This window comes from Dendrobates tinctorius, unplaced genomic scaffold, assembly GCF_039654945.1.
Source record: "Dendrobates tinctorius isolate UK_male_01 unplaced genomic scaffold, ASM3965494v1 ptg000124l, whole genome shotgun sequence".
Taxonomy (NCBI): Eukaryota; Metazoa; Chordata; class Amphibia; order Anura; family Dendrobatidae; genus Dendrobates; species Dendrobates tinctorius.
Window position 1 is genome coordinate 3,752,785 of NW_027361792.1, and position 19,339 is coordinate 3,772,123.

The 19,339-nt window shown below is 46.6% G+C and overlaps 1 protein-coding gene across 1 annotated transcript; it reads right to left on the reverse strand.

The window, feature by feature from the left end:
- Positions 1–396: 396 nt before the first annotated feature.
- FGF4 (fibroblast growth factor 4) lies at positions 397–10,529 on the reverse strand. Its single transcript, XM_073541824.1, has 3 exons — positions 10,188–10,529; positions 3,713–3,816; positions 397–576 (listed from the first exon to the last, which is right to left on the reverse strand). Exons 1-3 carry the CDS (start codon positions 10,483–10,485, stop codon positions 400–402), a joined length of 579 nt encoding a protein of 192 aa, XP_073397925.1. The 5' UTR covers positions 10,486–10,529; the 3' UTR covers positions 397–399.
- Positions 10,530–19,339: the final 8,810 nt, after the last annotated feature.

Sequence of the window (19,339 nt, forward strand, 5' to 3'; positions counted from 1 at the left end):
GCTTTTCTTAGGATTTCTCAAGATCAGAAGCTACTTTCTGAGGATTTCTCAAGGTTAGGTGGTCTTTTCTGAGGATTTCTCCAGATCAGAAGCTCCTTTCTGAGGATTTCTCAAAGTTAGGTGGTCTTTTCTGAGGATTTCTCAAGATCAGAAGCTCCTTTCCAAAGATTTCTCAAGATTAGGTGCTCCTTTCCAAAGCTCTCTCAAGATCAAAAGCTCTTTTCTGAGGATTTCTTAATGTTAGGTTCTCCTGATTTCTGAAGGCCTGGTGCTCCTTTCCTAGGATTTATCAACATCAGAAGCTCCTACCTGAGGATTTCTCAAGCTTAGATGCTCCTTTCTGAGGATTTCTCAAGTTTAGGAGCTCTTTTCCTGAGGATTTCTCAAGGGCCAGTGCTTTCAGATTCGAGGCAGGAAATGTGTCATTGTCATAGTTGGAGATACTCGGTTCCCCTTTTTTGTCCTTCCATTTTTGCTCAGAGCTATGTACATCCCAGAGTAGCGTCTCGATTCATATGCATTATAGTTATTGGGAAGAAGCGTTTCCTTGAATTTGCATTCATCAGTGAAATGTTTCTGTAAGGGGATAAGAGAAAAATAATTAAATTATGTTAATCAAATTGGACGTCTTGAACTGTTGGTCTCATAAATGATATATCCCCTATCAACAAAATGAGTCCGAAATGTTTTTTTGGAGGACAGTTAGTTGGCCATTCGGTCAAACTGATGGCAGATCCATCCAAATTTGGTGTGATCTGCATTCAATCTAATGTCTATGGTGGACCATAGATATTCCATTTTGGCAAATCATTAAAATTAGTTGGATTTACCCCAAAATCTCATTATTATCTGCAGTATTCTTATATCCCAGGGAATCAAAAGAAATGCTTGGTCAGGTCACAATCCATTAATTGCTCAGCCGACCTCTGAGCGCAGTGGGGCATACATCGTACAGAGATTGTTAAGGGATCGCCCCAAAATATCTGCTTTAAGGACATGTTCTCACTATCTGGTTGATATATGTTGACCTTTTTGTAAAGATCTATAACTGTTCAAAAATGAATACAAAATTTAATTAAAAATTTGACTTCTCCGGAAAATAAGATATCCACCAAAAAGATCAAAATGAAAACACATGCAGCATCAAAAGTAACAAATGGACAGGTGTGGACCCTGATGGGTCTGTGGTTCCTATGAACAACTGAGGAGTTATACCCACATGTATTTTCTTGTGGTTAACAAAGACTTATCCGACCATTTTAGCATGTAATGACGCCCTCGGTCGTTGTCTACGGGCAGCGTCACTTTTGTGTTCTAAGTTCAAAGACTTTGTGTATTGTTCAAAGCTTGAATGGAGCAAGTACCGTGGAACCGGTCCTTCAAAGCTAACTCATTGCCTTACGTATATATACAGTGGTGCTTAAAAGTTTGTGAGCCCTTTTTTAGAGTTTTGCATAAATTTGAGCTAAAACTACATAATTTTTTGCACAAGTTTTGGCAGTAGATAAAGAATCAAATCAAGCAATTGAGTAAAAAATATTAAACTTGGACATTTCTTTGAGAATCGTTGTTCTACCTTCATCTGCTGTATCCTCACCCATCCCTTGTAGACTAAGAGCCCTCGTGTGCAGGGTCCTCTTTCCTTCTGGACTTGTTTTGGTCAAGGTTATTGAATTTGTTTTTTTTTTTTTTACGTATATTCCCTTTCACATGTAAAGTTCCATGGAATAAATGGCGCTATAATAATAATAATAATATCCTTCTGCCTTGTCCATTGCAGATGGGCAGCAATGTTACTTTTGGAGAGCAGTGGTTTCCTCCTTGTAATCCTGCCATGCACACCATTCTTGTTCAGTTGATCCTCTTGATGCTGGACTCATGGACCTTAATATTAGCTAATGTGAGAGAGGCCGTTAGTTGCTTAGAGATTACCTTGGGTTCCTTTGTGACCTTGCAGACTTTTATACGTCTTGATCTTGGCGTAATCTTAGTTGGTCGGCCACTTCTGGGGAGGGTAATTAAATTTCTTCTATTTGTAAACAATTTGTCCGACAGTGGATTGGTGGAGTCCAAACTTTTTAAAGACAGTTTGTAAGCTTTTCCAGCCTGATGAACATCAACAACTCCTTCTTCGGAGGGCCTCCAAAATGTCCTTGGTTCGTTCTACAAACTTGTTGTGAAGATCACTTGTCATCTCTTTGATAGATCACCATTTTTTAAATAAATAGGTCACCCACTCACACCTGATTGTAATCCCATTAAAGGGAATATGTCACCTGGTTTTGGCGGGCGATGAAAACGAGTTCGGTCTGGTCCAATGGGCGGTGTTCCCGATGTGTGCCGCCTCCCCATCCTTGGCCGCCATCCGCAGTTTTTTTATTAATAGGAGTAGGTGTCCGCCATTTTTTGCGCATGCGCTAAGCATTCTTGGCTAGCGCATGCGCAGTATGCTTTGCCCAACTGCGGGCAAAGCCGAAAAGCCTGACTTTGCATGCGCCGGTTAACTAAGCCCCAGAAGTATTTTGCTGTGTTCCAGGGCTTAATTAACCGGCGCACGCGCAGTCAGGCTTTTCGGCTTTGCCCGCAGTTGGACAAAGCATACTGCGCGTGCGCTAGCCAAGAATGCTTAGCGCACGCACAAAATTATTTAATCTTTTTGTTTATCGCAGATTTATGGTTGCCGAAAAAAAGACTTGTATGGAAAAAAAAGTTGACTTTTTGACTTTCCTCTGTTGTTCTCGACTATGGAGCTCCCCTTACATTACATTTCTTTCTCTGAGCAAGGATCGTCCCCCTGATTTTGTTTCAGGTTTTTTTTCTATAACCCGAACTCATTTCTATATTATTCTATTCTATCAAAAATTAAGATTTTTTTTCCCCCAAAAAAATAGAAATAAAATTACATGGAAGCTGCCTAGATCTTTTACTATGACAACATAGACTACAATTGGCCGACTATGTGTGTAAGTAATAATAGTGTATTTTTCCCCAGAAGTCCTATGGCGGCACACAGGAGTCTTTTTAGGAATTGTAGGGAACCTCTATGTTGCCATTTGCTGTACAATGTTTCTTATAATTTAGGGACCCAAAAACGTCCTGGTGTGGCACATACCGGGCGGCAGGAAGGTTTTCCCATGTGGTCATCATCATCTGTTGGGCGACTACATGAAACTCTCCACTTTCTTTTTATTGTGCCCCTGATAAAATATGATTTACAGCGTGAATGGTCTCCAGGGATCTGATCCGCGTCCACCAGAGAAGATTAATTAAATGACGGGGCTAACAATGTTAGGAATGGCATGTACTTTCAAGTATGCAAGTGGTAGCTTGGAATAACTCCCCTTACGTATTAAATGTACCGCACAGTATAACTAACCTTGTGTGACAGTGTGTCCTGCTCCCAAGTCCTAATTGTAGCCGTCTGTATAAGTCATTTTGTGTCCTAAGATTACTTGGACTTAATCAGATTCGGTCCCCTGTGCAAGAACTAATGCCCCCAACTCATGGCAGAGCGGTGACTGATCCCTCCACACCATCCAGTAAACAGTAGGGAGCGCCACTTTACTGTTGTGTCCCTTGGTCCACACATGGCCGCACCAGTTCTACCTGTAACCATTACAGCCAGTCTGTGCTCTCATTATTCCTAGTAATCTCTTTATATCTAGCGATATACATAATAGCTGGAAATATCTAAAGGAACGTCTGAACTTACCGATCCGTACAGCTTTCCTTTTCCAGTCATGGCAACAAATAGTCCACTTCTCACACCATATAGACTCACCACTCCAACTTCCACCGGAGAAATTTCCAACAAACCTATAATAAAATAAGTTATAACAAGTCCACAAGTGTTCAACATGAGAAGCTTCATACCCCTCCTACCCCCACTCAATTCTTGTTTTACATTGGATATGTTCTTGCACTTTCGGCTATTGTTGATGTTGCAGTGTAACAAGGGATGAGTCCGTGATCTGTTATACTATGTCTACACGATGATGACCCGAAACACCAACCATGTGTATCCAGAATGGGTTCTGAATCCTCCCATGGTCTCGTAGAACGATCATTATCTACATTTAGGTTATGGGTTGGGCTTGAACGATTTTTGTCGTCTTTCAATCTTAAGACTATGATATGATCCAACTATTGTTCATCTTTTCTATGCAAATAAAACATTCTTTTCCAACCAACGGAAGAAATATCTAATTCCTCGTTTATTCCATGAACATTCGTTACTCTTAGGCTGTGTGCACACACTGCGGATTAGGTGCGGATTCATCCGCGCGGATTTTGTAAAATCCGCAGGTGAAACCGCAGGTCAAAATACCTGCGGTTTTACCTGCGGATTGCTCTGCGGTTTTGTCCTGCGGTTTTTCATCTCCTCAATGGAGGAGAGGGCAAACCGCAGCAGAATCCGCAGAAAGAATTGACATGTCAATTCTTTCTGCGGATTGAAAACCGCAGATAATCCGCGCGGAAAATTCCGCACCGTCTGCATTGCGGTTTTTGATTCCCATAGGGAATCATGCTACTGTACACCGCAGCGGAAACTGCTGTGGGTCCGCAGCGGCCAAAACCGCTGCGGAACCGCAGCAAAATCCGCAGCGTGTGCACACAGCCTTAGAAATAGGTTTATTACACAACAATAAGACTGGGAGGGATATGCGATAATCTAATAGGATCTTATTATTCTTTTAATACTATCTATCTGTCCATCCATCCATCCATCTCTCCACCGAACTATCCATCCATCCATTGATCCATCTATCTATCCATTCCTTGATCCATCTATCCATTCCTTGATCCAGCTATCCATCCATTGATCCAGCTATCCATCCATTGATCCAGCTATCCATCCATTGATCCAGCTATCCATCCATTGATCCAGCTATCCATCCATTGATCCAGCTATCCATCCATTGATTCATGTATCCATCCATTGATCCATGTATCCATCCATTGATTCATCTATCCATCCATTCCTCCAGCTATCCATCCATTGCTCCAGCTATCCATCCATTGATCCATCTATCCATCCATTGATCCAGCTATCCATCCATTATAATAATAATAATAATAATCTTTATTTTTATATAGCGCTAACATATTCCGCAGCGCTTTACATTTTGCACACATTATCATCACTGTCCCCGATGGGGCTCACAATATAAAATCCCTATCAGTATGTCTTTTAGAAAGTGGGAGGAAACCGGAGTGCCCGGAGGAAACCCACGCAAACACGGGGAGAACATACAAACTCCTTGCAGATGATGTCCATTGATTCATATATCCATCCATTGATCCATCTATCCATCCATTGCTCCATCTATCCATCCATTGCTCCAGCTATCCATCCATTGATCCATCTATCCATCCATTGATCCATCTATCCATCCATTGATCCATCTATCCATCCATTGCTCCAGCTATCCATCCATTGATTCATCTATCCATCCATTGATTCATCTATCCATCCATTGATTCATCTATCCATCCATTGATTCATCTATCCATCCATTGATTCATCTATCCATCCATTGATTCATCTATCCATCCATTGATTCATCTATCCATCCATTGATTCATCTATCCATCCATTGATTCATCTATCCATCCATTGATTCATCTATCCATCCATTGATTCATCTATCCATCCATTGATCCATCTATCCATCCATTGATCCAGCTATCCATCCATTGATTCATCTATCCATCCATTGATTCATCTATCCATCCATTGATTCATCTATCCATCCATTGATTCATCTATCCATCCATTGATTCATCTATCCATCCATTGATTCATCTATCCATCCATTGATTCAGCTATCCACCGATCTATCCACCCATTTATCCATTCATCTATCCATACTTCTATCCATCCGTCCATCTATCCACTCATCGATCCATCCATATATCCATCCACGTATCTATCCGTCTATCCACCAACACACAAATTAAACTTTGGTCCCGATTTATCATTGTGTTTTTTTTGCCAGAATTCTGTTGTAAAACATCTTGAAATGTTAAAAAAAATTGCAGTTTTTTATGTTTTTACGCCAGTCCCGGCCAGATCCTCCAAAGTTGGCAGAGTCGGGGCTGGATGGGGCATGGCCAAGCTTACCGGATACATTCATAAATTCATCATACTATCTGCTGCAAAAGTGACTTACATTTACTCCAGAAATGTACACCGGCCCCCGGATGGAGTGACCTTTCTGGCGGAGGCGCACGGCTGTAAGATGCACCATATTCAATATTACTTCTTGCCTCTACATAAATTTGGCGCTTTTACTCCTGCGCTTCTTTCATTAGGACTGATGTACAATACACCTGGCATAAGGAACCGGGGCCATTGCATTTTCATCCATGTCACAGAGAAACTGCAGAAATCTGGCGACCAATGCATTATACATTTTCTGTTGGCCACTAATTACTGCAGTTGCCTTTTGTTGATCTCTATGAATCCACCATGTCCTGCTGGTGTTAGCTATATCCTAACATTATCAGACTGCATGTAATACAGAGCTGCGCTCTGACGGAGATTTCAGTGAGGATGATTGGTTGACATCACTGTGTACATGCCTTGCTCTATTTCACCCATCTCAACCTGGCTAGATATGATGCCTGAAGTCACATAACCTGGGATATGTGCACCCCATACGTAAGCAGATCCTCCCTGTGCACTCCATACGTGAGCAGGTCATCCATATGTACTCCATATGTGAGCAGATCATCATTGTGCACCCATACGTGAGCAGATCATCACTGTGCACCCCATACGTGAGCGTCATCCCTATGCACCCCATATGTGAGCAGATCATCCATATGTACCACATATGTGAGCAGATCATCCCTGTGCACCCCATATGTGAGCAGATCATCCCTATGTGCCCCATACGTGAGCAGATCATCCCTATGCACCCCATATGTGAGCAGATCATCCCTATGCACCTCATATGTGAGCAGATCATCTCTATGCACCCTGTACATGAGCAGATCATCCCTATGCACCCCATACGTGAGCGTCATCCCTATGCACCCCATATGTGAGCAGATCATCCATATGTACCCCATACGTGAGCAGATCATCCCTGTGCACCCCATACATGAGTAGATCATCCCTATGCACCCCATACGTGAGCAGATCATCCCTATGCACCCCATATGTGAGCAGATCATCCCTATGCACCCCATATGTGAGCAGATCATCCCTATGCACCCCATATGTGAGCAGATCATCCCTGTGCACCCCGTATGTGAGCAGATCATCCCTATGCACCCCATATGTGAGCAGATCATCCCTATGCACCCCATATGTGAGCAGATCATCCCTGTGCACCCCATATGTGAGCAGATCATCCCTATGCACCCCATATGTGAGCTGATCATCCTTGTGCACCCCATATGTGAGCTGATCATCCCTATGCACCCTATATGTGAGCAGATCATCTCTATGCGCCCCATACGTGAGCAGATCATCTCTATGCACCCCATATGTGAGCAGATCATCCCTATGCACCCCATATGTGAGCAGATCATCCCTATGCACCCCATATGTGAGCAGATCATCCCTGTGCACCCCATACGTGAGCAGATCATCCCTATGCACCCCATACGTGAGCAGATCATCCCTATGCACCCCATATGTGAGCAGATCATCCATATGTACCACATATGTGAGCAGATCATCCCTGTGCACCCCATACGTGAGCAGATCATCCCTATGTGCCCCATACGTGAGCAGATCATCCCTATGCACCCCATATGTGAGCAGATCATCCCTATGCACCTCATATGTGAGCAGATCATCTCTATGCACCCCGTACATGAGCAGATCATCCCTATGCACCCCATACGTGAGCGTCATCCCTATGCACCCCATATGTGAGCAGATCATCCATATGTACACCATACGTGAGCAGATCATCCCTGTGCACCCCATACGTGAGCAGATCATATCTATGCGCCCCATACATGAGCAGATCATCCCTGTGCACCCCATACATGAGTAGATCATCCCTATGCACCCCATACGTGAGCAGATCATCCCTATGCACCCCATATGTGAGCAGATCATCCCTATGCACCCCATATGTGAGCAGATCATCCCTATGCACCCCATATGTGAACAGATCATCCCTGTGCACCCCATATGTGAGCAGATCATCCCTATGCACCCCATATGTGAGCAGATCATCCTTGTGCACTCCATATGTGAGCAGATCATCCCTATGCACCCCATATGTGAGCAGATCATCCCTATGCGCCCCATACGTGAGCAGAACATCCCTATGCACCCCATATGTGAGCAGATCATCCCTATGCACCCCATATGTGAGCAGATCATCCCTATGCACCCCATATGTGAGCAGATCATCCCTGTGCACCCCATACGTGAGCAGATCATCCCTATGCACCCCATACGTGAGCAGATCATCCCTGTGCACCCCATATGTGAGCAGATCATCCCTATGCACCCCATACGTGAGCAGATCATCCCTATGCGCCCCATACGTGAGCAGATCATCCCTATGCACCCCATATGTGAGCAGATCATCCCTATGCGCCCCGTATGTGAGCAGATCATCCCTATGCACCCCATACATGAGCAAGTCATCCCTATACACCCCATATGTGAGCAGATCATCCATATGTACCCCATACGTGAGCAGATCATCCCTGTGCACCTCCTAGGTGAGCAGATCATCCCTATACACCCCATATGTGAGCAGATCATCCATATGTACCCCATACGTGAGCAGATCATCCCTGTGCGCCCCATAGGTGAGCAGATCATCCCTATGCACCCCATACGTGAGCAGATCATCCCTATGCGCCCCATACGTGAGCAAGTCATCCATATGTACCCCATACATGAGCAGATCACCCCTTTATACCCCATATGTAAGCAGCCCATCCTTGCTTTTTTACTTTCCATCCTACTACGTGGCACCTCTCAGATTTTCTTTGATAGTAAAGGTCTGACTGCCCGGAACTCGTCTTCCTAGTGTTGTCCCAAATCCTATTTTTTCTGTTGAGTATCGCGTGTTACTAGGGGGCAGAAATCACTATCAGATGCTTTTTCTGCCAGACATTTTGATAGAAAAGTGACTTTCTACTGCTCGTTGCATTTGGCTTTGCGTTGGTACAGTACTGATATTCTTTTCTTGTAATGAAATAACAGAACATCGCAGTTTTCTTTCCTTTTCACAAATTATGCCAAAAAAATGCATAAAAATGTGATTGACTGAACACAGCCTATAAAGAAGAACCACAGCCTATACCGTAATACTGCTGCTATATGCTGCCACGACTCAATGCGACATTTGATGTAAATTTCTTACTACTTTATAAATCTTTTGATAATCTTTCTAAATGTGACATTTTTGCAGAATTGAATACCCTTTTAGGTTTTTTTTCCCTTCCCTGAAGCCAATATAGTTAAAAAGTTACACTTCTTACACTTGAAAAATAAAATCATCTGTATTATAACTGCGGTGCGAAGAAACATGTATGGCGCCATTTTCTGCAGAAGAATACTTTTGGTTTCATGGAGGTTTTCTCTGTCGGGGAGATGAAACCTGACAGAAGATACTTTTCAGCTTTTTCTATATGGGCACCATATGGCGGCACACAAAGCTCCTACAGTTTTGTAATATCAGTATCTGTTTAGCTTTGCTCTGGTCGTACAGACACCACGGATGTTCATCCCTTCCCTAAAAAAAAAAAAAAGTCTTCAGTTCTGAGTGACGAGTGTCATTCGATTCCCCAAAGTATTTCTGTCCGTCAGTGGTGCAAGCGCTGGTGCCGCACCTGACGTCTCCTGTGATAGAACAAGCCAGTGATTATCTCGGCTTCCTAAGCCTTTATTAGTTCCTAAATCTACATAAATGCAAGACCACCGGGAGCCCCCCTTCCACACACTCAAGGCAAGATCACATTAAAGTGACACTAATCTTGCAGCCTGCAACCAAGCAGAACCCAATCCGGCGGCGACATTAAGTGTCACTTCTGTGTCGCTGCTTTGTGCAATTATTAAGCAAATTTCCCCCTCCAGTTATCAGGAAGCTCTATAATCCGTTTGACCGGGAAATGTCTTAATTCGCAGCAGCACAGAGGATTTCAGGTTCATAGTCTTCACTGTCAAATTGCACAATTTATATTAAAAAAAAAAATGTACTCACTGTTTCGGTTTTCATTGTGCGTCCCATTAATTTTGCCATCGGGTAAAACTTGAATATGGAAGCCAATGCCCACGTTGCAGTAAAGCCGCCGCAGCCTTTTGATGCCTAGCAAATAGTCACTTTCCCGGTTTGCGTCTTTCCTCTCTCCCGGGATCCTAGACATTGACCTAGAAAATAGGGTCTCCCAATGTCGGTCCTGGGTATCATTTCTCTGGGAGGCGAGTAACGGCACGCAGTGCACCATGCCCGAAACCAGCACCAAGAGCAAGATTGGCACAAGGGCCGATTGAACAGTCATCCTGATCAACGTGGGCACACGTGGTTTAAGGAGTCAATTGCTCTAAAAATACCTCAACTCCAGCTCCACTTATACTTAGATCAAAGAAACCAACTGCTTCGCTCGAAAGGAGGAGTGGTCTTCTGAGCTCGCATGGAGTCTTCTGTAAGGAAAGAAAAAAAAAAAAAAAAGGGGGCTTGACTCCTGCAAAGTTTATTCGAACTTGATCTCAACTTGTCTTTTAGCTGCTGGAGACTTGTCTGAAGTGTTGATCTTCTCCCACAGCTCAGCCATAGCCCTTCAGCTCTGACCAAGATATTTATATCCCCCCCTTGCTCATCCCAGTACGAGCTGACAGACCAGTGACCGCACTGGAGGAAGAGCCTCGAAGACATGGGGGGTCATTGCACTCAGACGGGCAGGAAGACCCCACTCCATGTAGAGCTGTATAATGTATGAGTGCACTCACTGCAAGGGAATATTCACGAGAACCCATAGGTGCCGGGTCATTAGTTATTGTGGGGGGGCGTAACAGGTGCACCCCGACGCTCAATATCCCTCTGGACCTCATCTTATTAATCATTCTACTTGATAGTCGGGGGCCCAAATATACATTTTTGCATTAGGACCCGTGATGTCCAAAATACACGTCTGATTACGGATTACGTTAATTTCCGTAATGTTAAGCTCATGTGCACACACGGAATCTGCTCCAAAATTCTCCTAAAATTGCTCAAAAAACTCTTGCTATTCAATTCTACTGGAAATTCACTTTGTTTGTTTGAGGGTTTTTTTTTTTTTTAAAGAAATAAAAAGGCCTGGTGGGAAAAAAAAGTGCATATCACTTCTGCAAAGCGGATCCTGATGGAAACCACTCAAATTATGCAACGTTCAATCAAGAGGCTGCAAAAGAAAACACATCAGGAAAGAAAACGCTTCCAAAACTCTTTTTGGGAGATGTGCACATGGCGTCTTTTTTAACCTCCTGAGAAAAGAGCTCCTTAAACGTAAAAAAGAAGGAACGCATGCGCAGGAACGTAAAGACACCTCGCTGTTCACATGGTCAGGCTTTTGAGCATCGTCTAACTGCTTGAGGTTTCCTAAAACGCAGAGGCGTAGCTAAGGGTTCAGCCTGGGGGGGGGCGAAACACCTCTGAGTGGGCCCCCCAACCTGAGTAACATTTATTTACATAATTATGGTGGTTTTATGGTGGTGTGAGCCCGGCCTAAAGAACATATCGGCGATTACAGTGCAGTTATAGAGACTTACAGGTGATGCTCTTTCCAATGGAGACGTTCACTTCTCCAGTCTTTAAACCAGGCACAGATCGCAACAACGCGGCTGCAGAGATGACAACAAAGACACATTTGACTTCTCATATTTCCAGCGCCGTCACCATCTATTCCCAACCTGCACAAACTCCTCATCCTGCTCATAGCCCAATACTGAGCTGCTGCTGCCGTATGTGTCCCTATGGCCGGGGTCACATGGGTCGCCCTCCCAGGGCTGTGGGGTACTCGGTACCGGGCCGGTGTCGGCGGGATGTGTCACAGCAGCGGTGACCCGGGCGCCCAATTAATGGGGGAAATTGAATGGTAGAATGTAGCGAATGGAATAGTCCGTGACGCCACCTGTGCTGTTCGGCAAGTGAGATGATAGGCCGACACTGCATGCAGATCCTCTGGTGGTGTGTTGCAGCCAAGATGGTGAAGCTCCCCACAGGTGGAGCTGTAGCCCCAGGGCAGTGTAGATGTAGGGGAAGAGGAGAGGCACAAGCGGTGTAGAAGCTGGTACCCAGATGTAGCGGTGCTGGGTGCGTTGGCGCAAGAATGAATGGAGGACACCAGGGCTTGTAGTTCCAAAGCTTTACTCATAGTCTGTAGTACACACAGGTGCCTGCCTCTGTGCCATGTCCTCCGGGTCAGGGACTCAGTCGACCTCCAGGAAAGATAGGACGCTCCCTTCCAACACTCCGCCAACATGTGCCTTTCTGAACGTCTCCTCTATAGCGCCTTTAAGTGTGAAGTACTCCTAGTACTGAGTTACACTGGAGTGCCTCCTGACAGATGTTCCCAAGAACTCTACTTGTACGGCAGACAGCTGTAGCCTGCTTCGGGGACTCCTTACTCCTGCGTCCCGGCTCTCTATCCAAGTTGCTGTTGTGCCCCCAAGTCTTAGATGGGAGTAGTGCATTTACATCCCACTACTCCACCGATGTTTGCTGTAGGACCATTAGTGTCCGTAAAACCTCGGGGACCGGGCCCCGGCCTTGCGCTTAGAACTTCTAGGCAGGGTTCTTCCTCTAACCCACGTCCTCTGTGTTCCCTTTTACTCCTATGTTCCGTACTTGTCTTTCTTTCTTATGGAAGATCAGGTTTCAGTTCAATGTCTTTCTCCTTCTTTCCTTTCCCGTGCCAGCAGACCCTGGTCACTGAGGTCTGCTGCAGCACCAACTTCCTGCATCCCTCTCTCAGGGATCTTCTTTCCTCACTCCTCTCTGAGTGGCTTCCTCTCCCAGACTGACCTCCTGACTGACTGACTGAAATTCTAAACATTCCCGCTCTTTTATGTATTCTCAACTCCACCCGCCTCCCAGCACGTTTCGTGTTCCAAGCATGAGCCGCAATGTGGCTTTGCTGAACTACTCTGTTGTGTGGGGTGCGAGTGCAAGGCAAACAAAGTTGACAACACAGGAACATACACATTTTTGTAATGCTGAATAAACATTTCTTATACTAAACTTTCCAATGTGGGAGGCACTCATTCGTGAACGTTGCAAACAATTCTTAATTAACTATCTAAAATTTTAAGTCAAAAGTTCAATTTTCAATACAATACATAATTCAAAGTGCTATTGTCTGTTACTCACTATCACTTCAGTATTCTTCATCAACACATTTCTTTCCATCTTTAGTGCACATTTTCTACTTTCTTTTAACTGAGTGACAACCGTGGTGCCTGGTTCAGCACCTACATTTTCAATTCTTTATTCATATCTCTCATCTCTCTGTCAAAACATTCCTAATTCTATATAAAAGCCATTTCCTAGTTACCAATACTCTCATAAGACACATCATTATCAAATACTTCACATTAAAACTTTCAACAATTCTTGTAAACGCTGGACACCGCTCCCAGCCGGGATCTCTTGCAGTGTCCTTTGATTGGAGTCATACTCCAGATGAGGTAGACCTTATCTTCGAAAAGTGTCTATGTAAAACCAAGAGAGGGCACCTAAAGAGGTGCAACTATTTACAACTGCAGTTCTGGACCATTCAGCATTCATGATCTCTATAGTTCAAGTAATAAAGGCTGCCAACAAAACTGGGCAACTCTGGAAAAACCAAAACTAAAACATAATAGAAAAACAAAGCACAACTGTGCAAATAAACCCTCCTGGGTAACGAGATTTACTAATGGTTGTTGTTTCCTCCTTGGGTTTCTGGACTGGAACCGCTACCAGATGCAATGCTCTGGGTGTCTTCATCTTGTTGTTGGTTGCTTGCAAAAGGGTATGGTGATGGCAACTGGTGCGATTGCCACGTAGGGCCTTGAAGCTGTGGTAAAGGGAACCCATGATGCAAATCGATACCCATCAGCTGTTCCTCATGGGTGGGTGGCTCTGTTGCTCTGGTGCGTGGCCTGGCACCGAGGGATGCCACAGCTTGTTGGCGCTGATAGGCGACTACATGGGGACTCGGCAGCCAAGGGATCCCGAGGTCACTATCCCAAAGCGACCTAGACTCCTCCAATCCCCGAAGATGCCGAATCGTACGTGCCTGTTCCAGCCGTACCCTTCTCAGTAAGGACATCTTCCACCTCCCCATTTCCGTCAGTCTAGTGCCCCCAGCTGACACTTCCAACTGCCCCATTTCGAGTTCCCGCAAGCCAGCCTCTGACAACGTGAATTTGGGGGGCAACCCATTAGGAGGGCCGGGGTATATACCTGGTGCCTCCCAGCGGTGCGGTCTCTGCTCCGGTGCAGGCATGGTAGCAGTGGATGCTGCCCGGTGGGACACCAGGGACGGCGGTGGAACTAACAGCGGCTCCGGGTCCGCAGGGGTCCTTGACGGGACCTGCGCAGCCGCGTCAGGTCCAGGCTGGAGCTCCTCTTCCTCCGCTTCGGCTCCCAGGGCCTCATACAATTCCTCCTGTGGCGGCAGCGAAGGGGCTCCGGATGCTGCCGGTGGTGTAATGGCGGCGGCAGGCTCCACGGAATCTGCCTGGGGAAGCTCCGGTGCAGCAGCAGCGGGTACCGGTGTCGCGGGTACCGCAGGTGTAGGCCCCTCCTGGGCGCGCTGCAGGTTCAATGTCCATAGCGCTTCCTGCCTCAGTTGCAGGCAGCGCGTCAGGTGGGCAATTTCGTCCTCCAGCTGCTGGCGGTTCATCGCGGATACTGGGTTGGAGCGTTCAGCCATGGCGCCAGGGAGATTCAGCATAACCTCCTTGCGCTCTGCAGGACTCCTCCCGTCTCTCTCCAAGATGGCGTTCTGGCGTTGTTCTTCCTGTCTCGGCTCTTTTCCCGCTACTGGCTTCTGCCCCTCCTTCTTGTGGCGGCGTCTTCTTCCAGCGCCTCCATACCAAGCCAGTATACGGACCCCTCGGGGCGCTGGGCCATGTTGCTGTCACATAGTAATTCAGGCAGGGGAGGCCCAAGACTGTTCGCGGCCTTTTCCTAGGACCTCCCATATCGTCACGCCCTACTCCGCGCCAGCGGCCATTTTTAATGTTCATTTTACAGTCTATTAAATTTGGGTCTTTTGCACATTCTCAAAAGTTTTAAGTCCAACAAATTTTAGGCACACAGAACCCGATGGCATCGGGTCTCGTCATCCTGTTCAATGGCATCGGGTCTCGTCATCTTGTTCATGATGCCAAGTTGGGTCGCCCTCCCAGGGCTGTGGGGTACTCGGTACCGGGCCGGTGTCGGCGGGATGTGTCACAGCAGCGGTGACACGGTCCGTGGCCCTGGGCGCCCAATTAATGGGGGAAATTTAATGGTAGAATGTAGTGAATGGAATAGTTTGTGACGCCACCTGTGGTGTTCGGCAAGTGAGATGTTAGGCCGACGCTGCATGCAGATCCTCTGGGGCTGGTGGTGTGTTGCAGCCAAAATGGTGAAGTTCCCCACAGGTGGAGCTGTAGCCCCAGGGCAGTGTAGATGTAGGGGAAGAGGAGAGGCACAAGCGGTGTAGAAGCTGGTACCCAGATGTAGCGGTGCTGGGTGCGTTGGCGCAAGAATGAATGGCGGACACCAAGGCTTGTAGTTCCAAAGCTTTACTCACAGTCTGTTGTACACACAGGTGCCTGCCTCCGTGCTGTGTCCTCCGGGTCAGGGACTCAATCAACCTCCAGGCCAGATGGAATGCTCCCTTCCAACACTCCGCCAACATGTGCCTTTCTGAACGTCTCCTCTATAGCGCCTTTAAGTGTGAAGTACTCCTAGTACTGAGTTACACTGGAGTGCCTCCTGACAGATGTTCCCAAGAACTCTATTTGTACGGCAGACAGCTGTAGCCTGCTTCGGGGACTCCTTACTCCTGAGTCCCGGCTCTCTATCCAAGTTGCTGTTATGCCCCCAAGTCTTTGATGGGAGTAGTGCATTTACAGCCCACTACTCCACGTGTCTGCTGCAGAACCATTAGTGTCCGTAAAACCTCGGGGACCGGGCCCCGGCCTTGCGCTTAGAACTTCTAGGCAGAGTTCTTCCTCTAACCCACGTCCTCTGTTCCCTTTTACTCCTACATTCCATACTTGTCTTTCTTTCTTATGGAAGATCAGGTTTCAGTTCAATGTCTTTCTCCTTCTTTCCTTTCACGTGCCAGCAGACCCAGGTCACTGAGATCTGCTGCAGCACCTCCTTCCTCCATCCCTCTCTCAGGGATCTTCTTTCCTCACTCCTCTCTGAGTGGCTTCCTCTCCCAGACTGACCTTCTGACTGACTGACTGAAATTCTAAACATTCCCGCTCTTTTATGTATTCTCAACTCCACCCGCCTCCCAGCACGTTTCGTGTTCCAAGCAGGGAGCCACCAAAGGTGCTCTGCTACACTCCAAGCAGGGAGCCGCAATGTGGCTTTGCTGAACTATTCTGTTGTGTGGGGTGCGAGTGTTGGAGCGTCGTCAGGAGCCTCCAACTTACGTGGATGGTGGGGCACCACACCTCAGGAGGAGGTGCAGTACCTCTGTGGCAACTGAGGCTCAGGGGCGCCACACACACATGTGAGAAACTCGCATGATTCTCGTGTGAGTCTCTCGCATGAACACCCGGGGCTGCTACCTGCTACCTCCACCCTCCCCAGACAACTATTAGATCGGGGTCATACCAGAGATGAATATGGACAAATGCTATGCAATAAAATATCGCAGAGCACTCGGACTAGTATTCATCTATGGGGCGGCTCCCATCACCGTTTTTTTTTTCAGGGTTGTATTATACGTGCGAGTGAAATCACAGCATGCTGCGATTGTCGACGAGACTCGGCGCACTCACACCCGTATAAGTCTACACGCATCACTCGGATATCATCTGAGTGCTGTTCGATATACGACGATGCCGGCAATGGAGGAGATGGAGAAATTACTTGCTGTGCGCCGATCCGCTCTGTGCGAGATACTCGGAGCACAGTCGCCTGACACTCTGCGCACGCTCGCAGCAGAGCAGGAGCCGAGTGTCATTAGCATATCGCATCCGATGCCTTATGCTATTCTGAACCCGGCCTTAGATAAGATTGCATTGCATATAATCTCTAAGGCTCTGTGCACACGTTGCCGATAACTCCGCACAGATTTTGCTAAATCCATAGGTAAAATGACCTGCGTTTTTCCTGCAGATTTACTGCGGATTTTAAGTAGATTTTGTGCGTTTTTCCCTGCGGTTTTACACCTGCGGATTCCTATAATGGAAGAGGTGTACAAACGCTGTGAATCCGCACAAAAGAATTGACATTCAAAATCCGCAGAAAATCCATGCGGAAAAATCCGCAGCATGTGCACAGCGTTTTTGGTTTTAGATAGACTTTAATGGTACTGTACATCGCAGCGGATCCGCAGTAGAATCTGCAACGTGCGCACAGACCCTTAGACATGGAATACAAGGCCCCTACCCTAATTCAGCTCCCCCCTCTTCACTTCAGAATCAGATACACCCCACTCCCACAGTAACATCATCCAATCCTTAAGTTCATTTATTTATTAAAAAAAACCCCATCAGCCTGGCCCCTGCTGCCCCTTACATTTATGAAAATGTCCGTCTCTGTCCTTCGGCCAGGTCCAGATATGAACAGGCAATGTCTTGGGCTCCTGGGTCCTCCAAAGTCCAGGAACCTGGCACAACCTAACCGTGCAGCTGCTCACTAGGACCCAGGGCCAGTGTGGACCAATCAGAGCGCACCCTGCCACCTGGGGTGGAGCTAAGCACAGCGCTGCCAGCCTGTCAAACTATCAGGCTACAGCGCTTCAGCCCCCGCAGTAACAGTTCATTGCACTGAGACTCTGCTATTGGCTGTTGTGCAGAGTAATGCAGATTGTTACAGGCAGGGGTGCCGCCCCAGCCTGAGCGGGACCGTTCTTCATCTGGAAAGATGCTCCATGCTTTACCATACAAGTTCTCAAAAGACGCCCAGGAGAGTTTTCAGATCAGAAACCTCTTGCGCTTTTTTTTTTTTTTTTTTTTTTTCATTGTTAAATGGAGAAAAAAAATGATTGAAAAACTGTAATAAAAAAAAGACAAAAATAATATCAAAAATGCCAAAGAAAAACCCACCAGCAGTCAAAAACGGCTTAGCAAGAGCTCAGGAAATTACCAAATAGACGCAAAAAAACATTTCTGGACACAAACCATTAGGGTGTGTGCACACGTTGCGGATTCTGCTGCGGATTTGCTTAAAGCCTGCGGTTTGACACCTGATCATGGGAGCAGATGCCAAACCGCTGCGGAATCCGCACAAAGAAGTGACATGCTGCGGATATAAAACCGCAGCTAACCGCAATGTGTGCACAGCGGTTTTTGTTTTGCATTGATTACAATGCTACTGTACAACACAGCAGAAACTGCTGCGGATGCGCAGCAGAACCCGCAACGTGTGCACACACCCTGAGCATCTCCTAAAGTGATGCAGATTTACTGCGGATTTTAAGTAGATTTTGTGCGTTTTTCCCTGCGGTTTTACACCTGCGGATTCCTATAATGGAAGAGGTGTACAAACGCTGTGAATCCGCACAAAAGAATTGACATTCAAAATCCGCAGAAAATCCATGCGGAAAAATCCGCAGCATGTGCACAGCGTTTTTGGTTTTAGATAGACTTTAATGGTACTGTACATCGCAGCGGATCCGCAGTAGAATCTGCAACGTGCGCACAGACCCTTAGACATGGAATACAAGGCCCCTACCCTAATTCAGCTCCCCCCTCTTCACTTCAGAATCAGATACACCCCACTCCCACAGTAACATCATCCAATCCTTAAGTTCATTTATTTATTAAAAAAAACCCCATCAGCCTGGCCCCTGCTGCCCCTTACATTTATGAAAATGTCCGTCTCTGTCCTTCGGCCAGGTCCAGATATGAACAGGCAATGTCTTGGGCTCCTGGGTCCTCCAAAGTCCAGGAACCTGGCACAACCTAACCGTGCAGCTGCTCACTAGGACCCAGGGCCAGTGTGGACCAATCAGAGCGCACCCTGCCACCTGGGGTGGAGCTAAGCACAGCGCTGCCAGCCTGTCAAACTATCAGGCTACAGCGCTTCAGCCCCCGCAGTAACAGTTCATTGCACTGAGACTCTGCTATTGGCTGTTGTGCAGAGTAATGCAGATTGTTACAGGCAGGGGTGCCGCCCCAGCCTGAGCGGGACCGTTCTTCATCTGGAAAGATGCT

Coding starts and splice junctions, on each gene's coding strand:
- FGF4 (XM_073541824.1), bottom strand. CDS start 10,485: ATGACTGTTCAATCGGCCCTTGTGCCAATCTTGCTCTTGGTGCTGGTT. Junction 3,817..10,187: donor GCACAATGAAAACCGAAACA/GTGAGTACATTT, acceptor ATTTTATTATAG/GTTTGTTGGAAATTTCTCCG. Junction 577..3,712: donor AAGGAAAGCTGTACGGATCG/GTAAGTTCAGAC, acceptor ATCCCCTTACAG/AAACATTTCACTGATGAATG.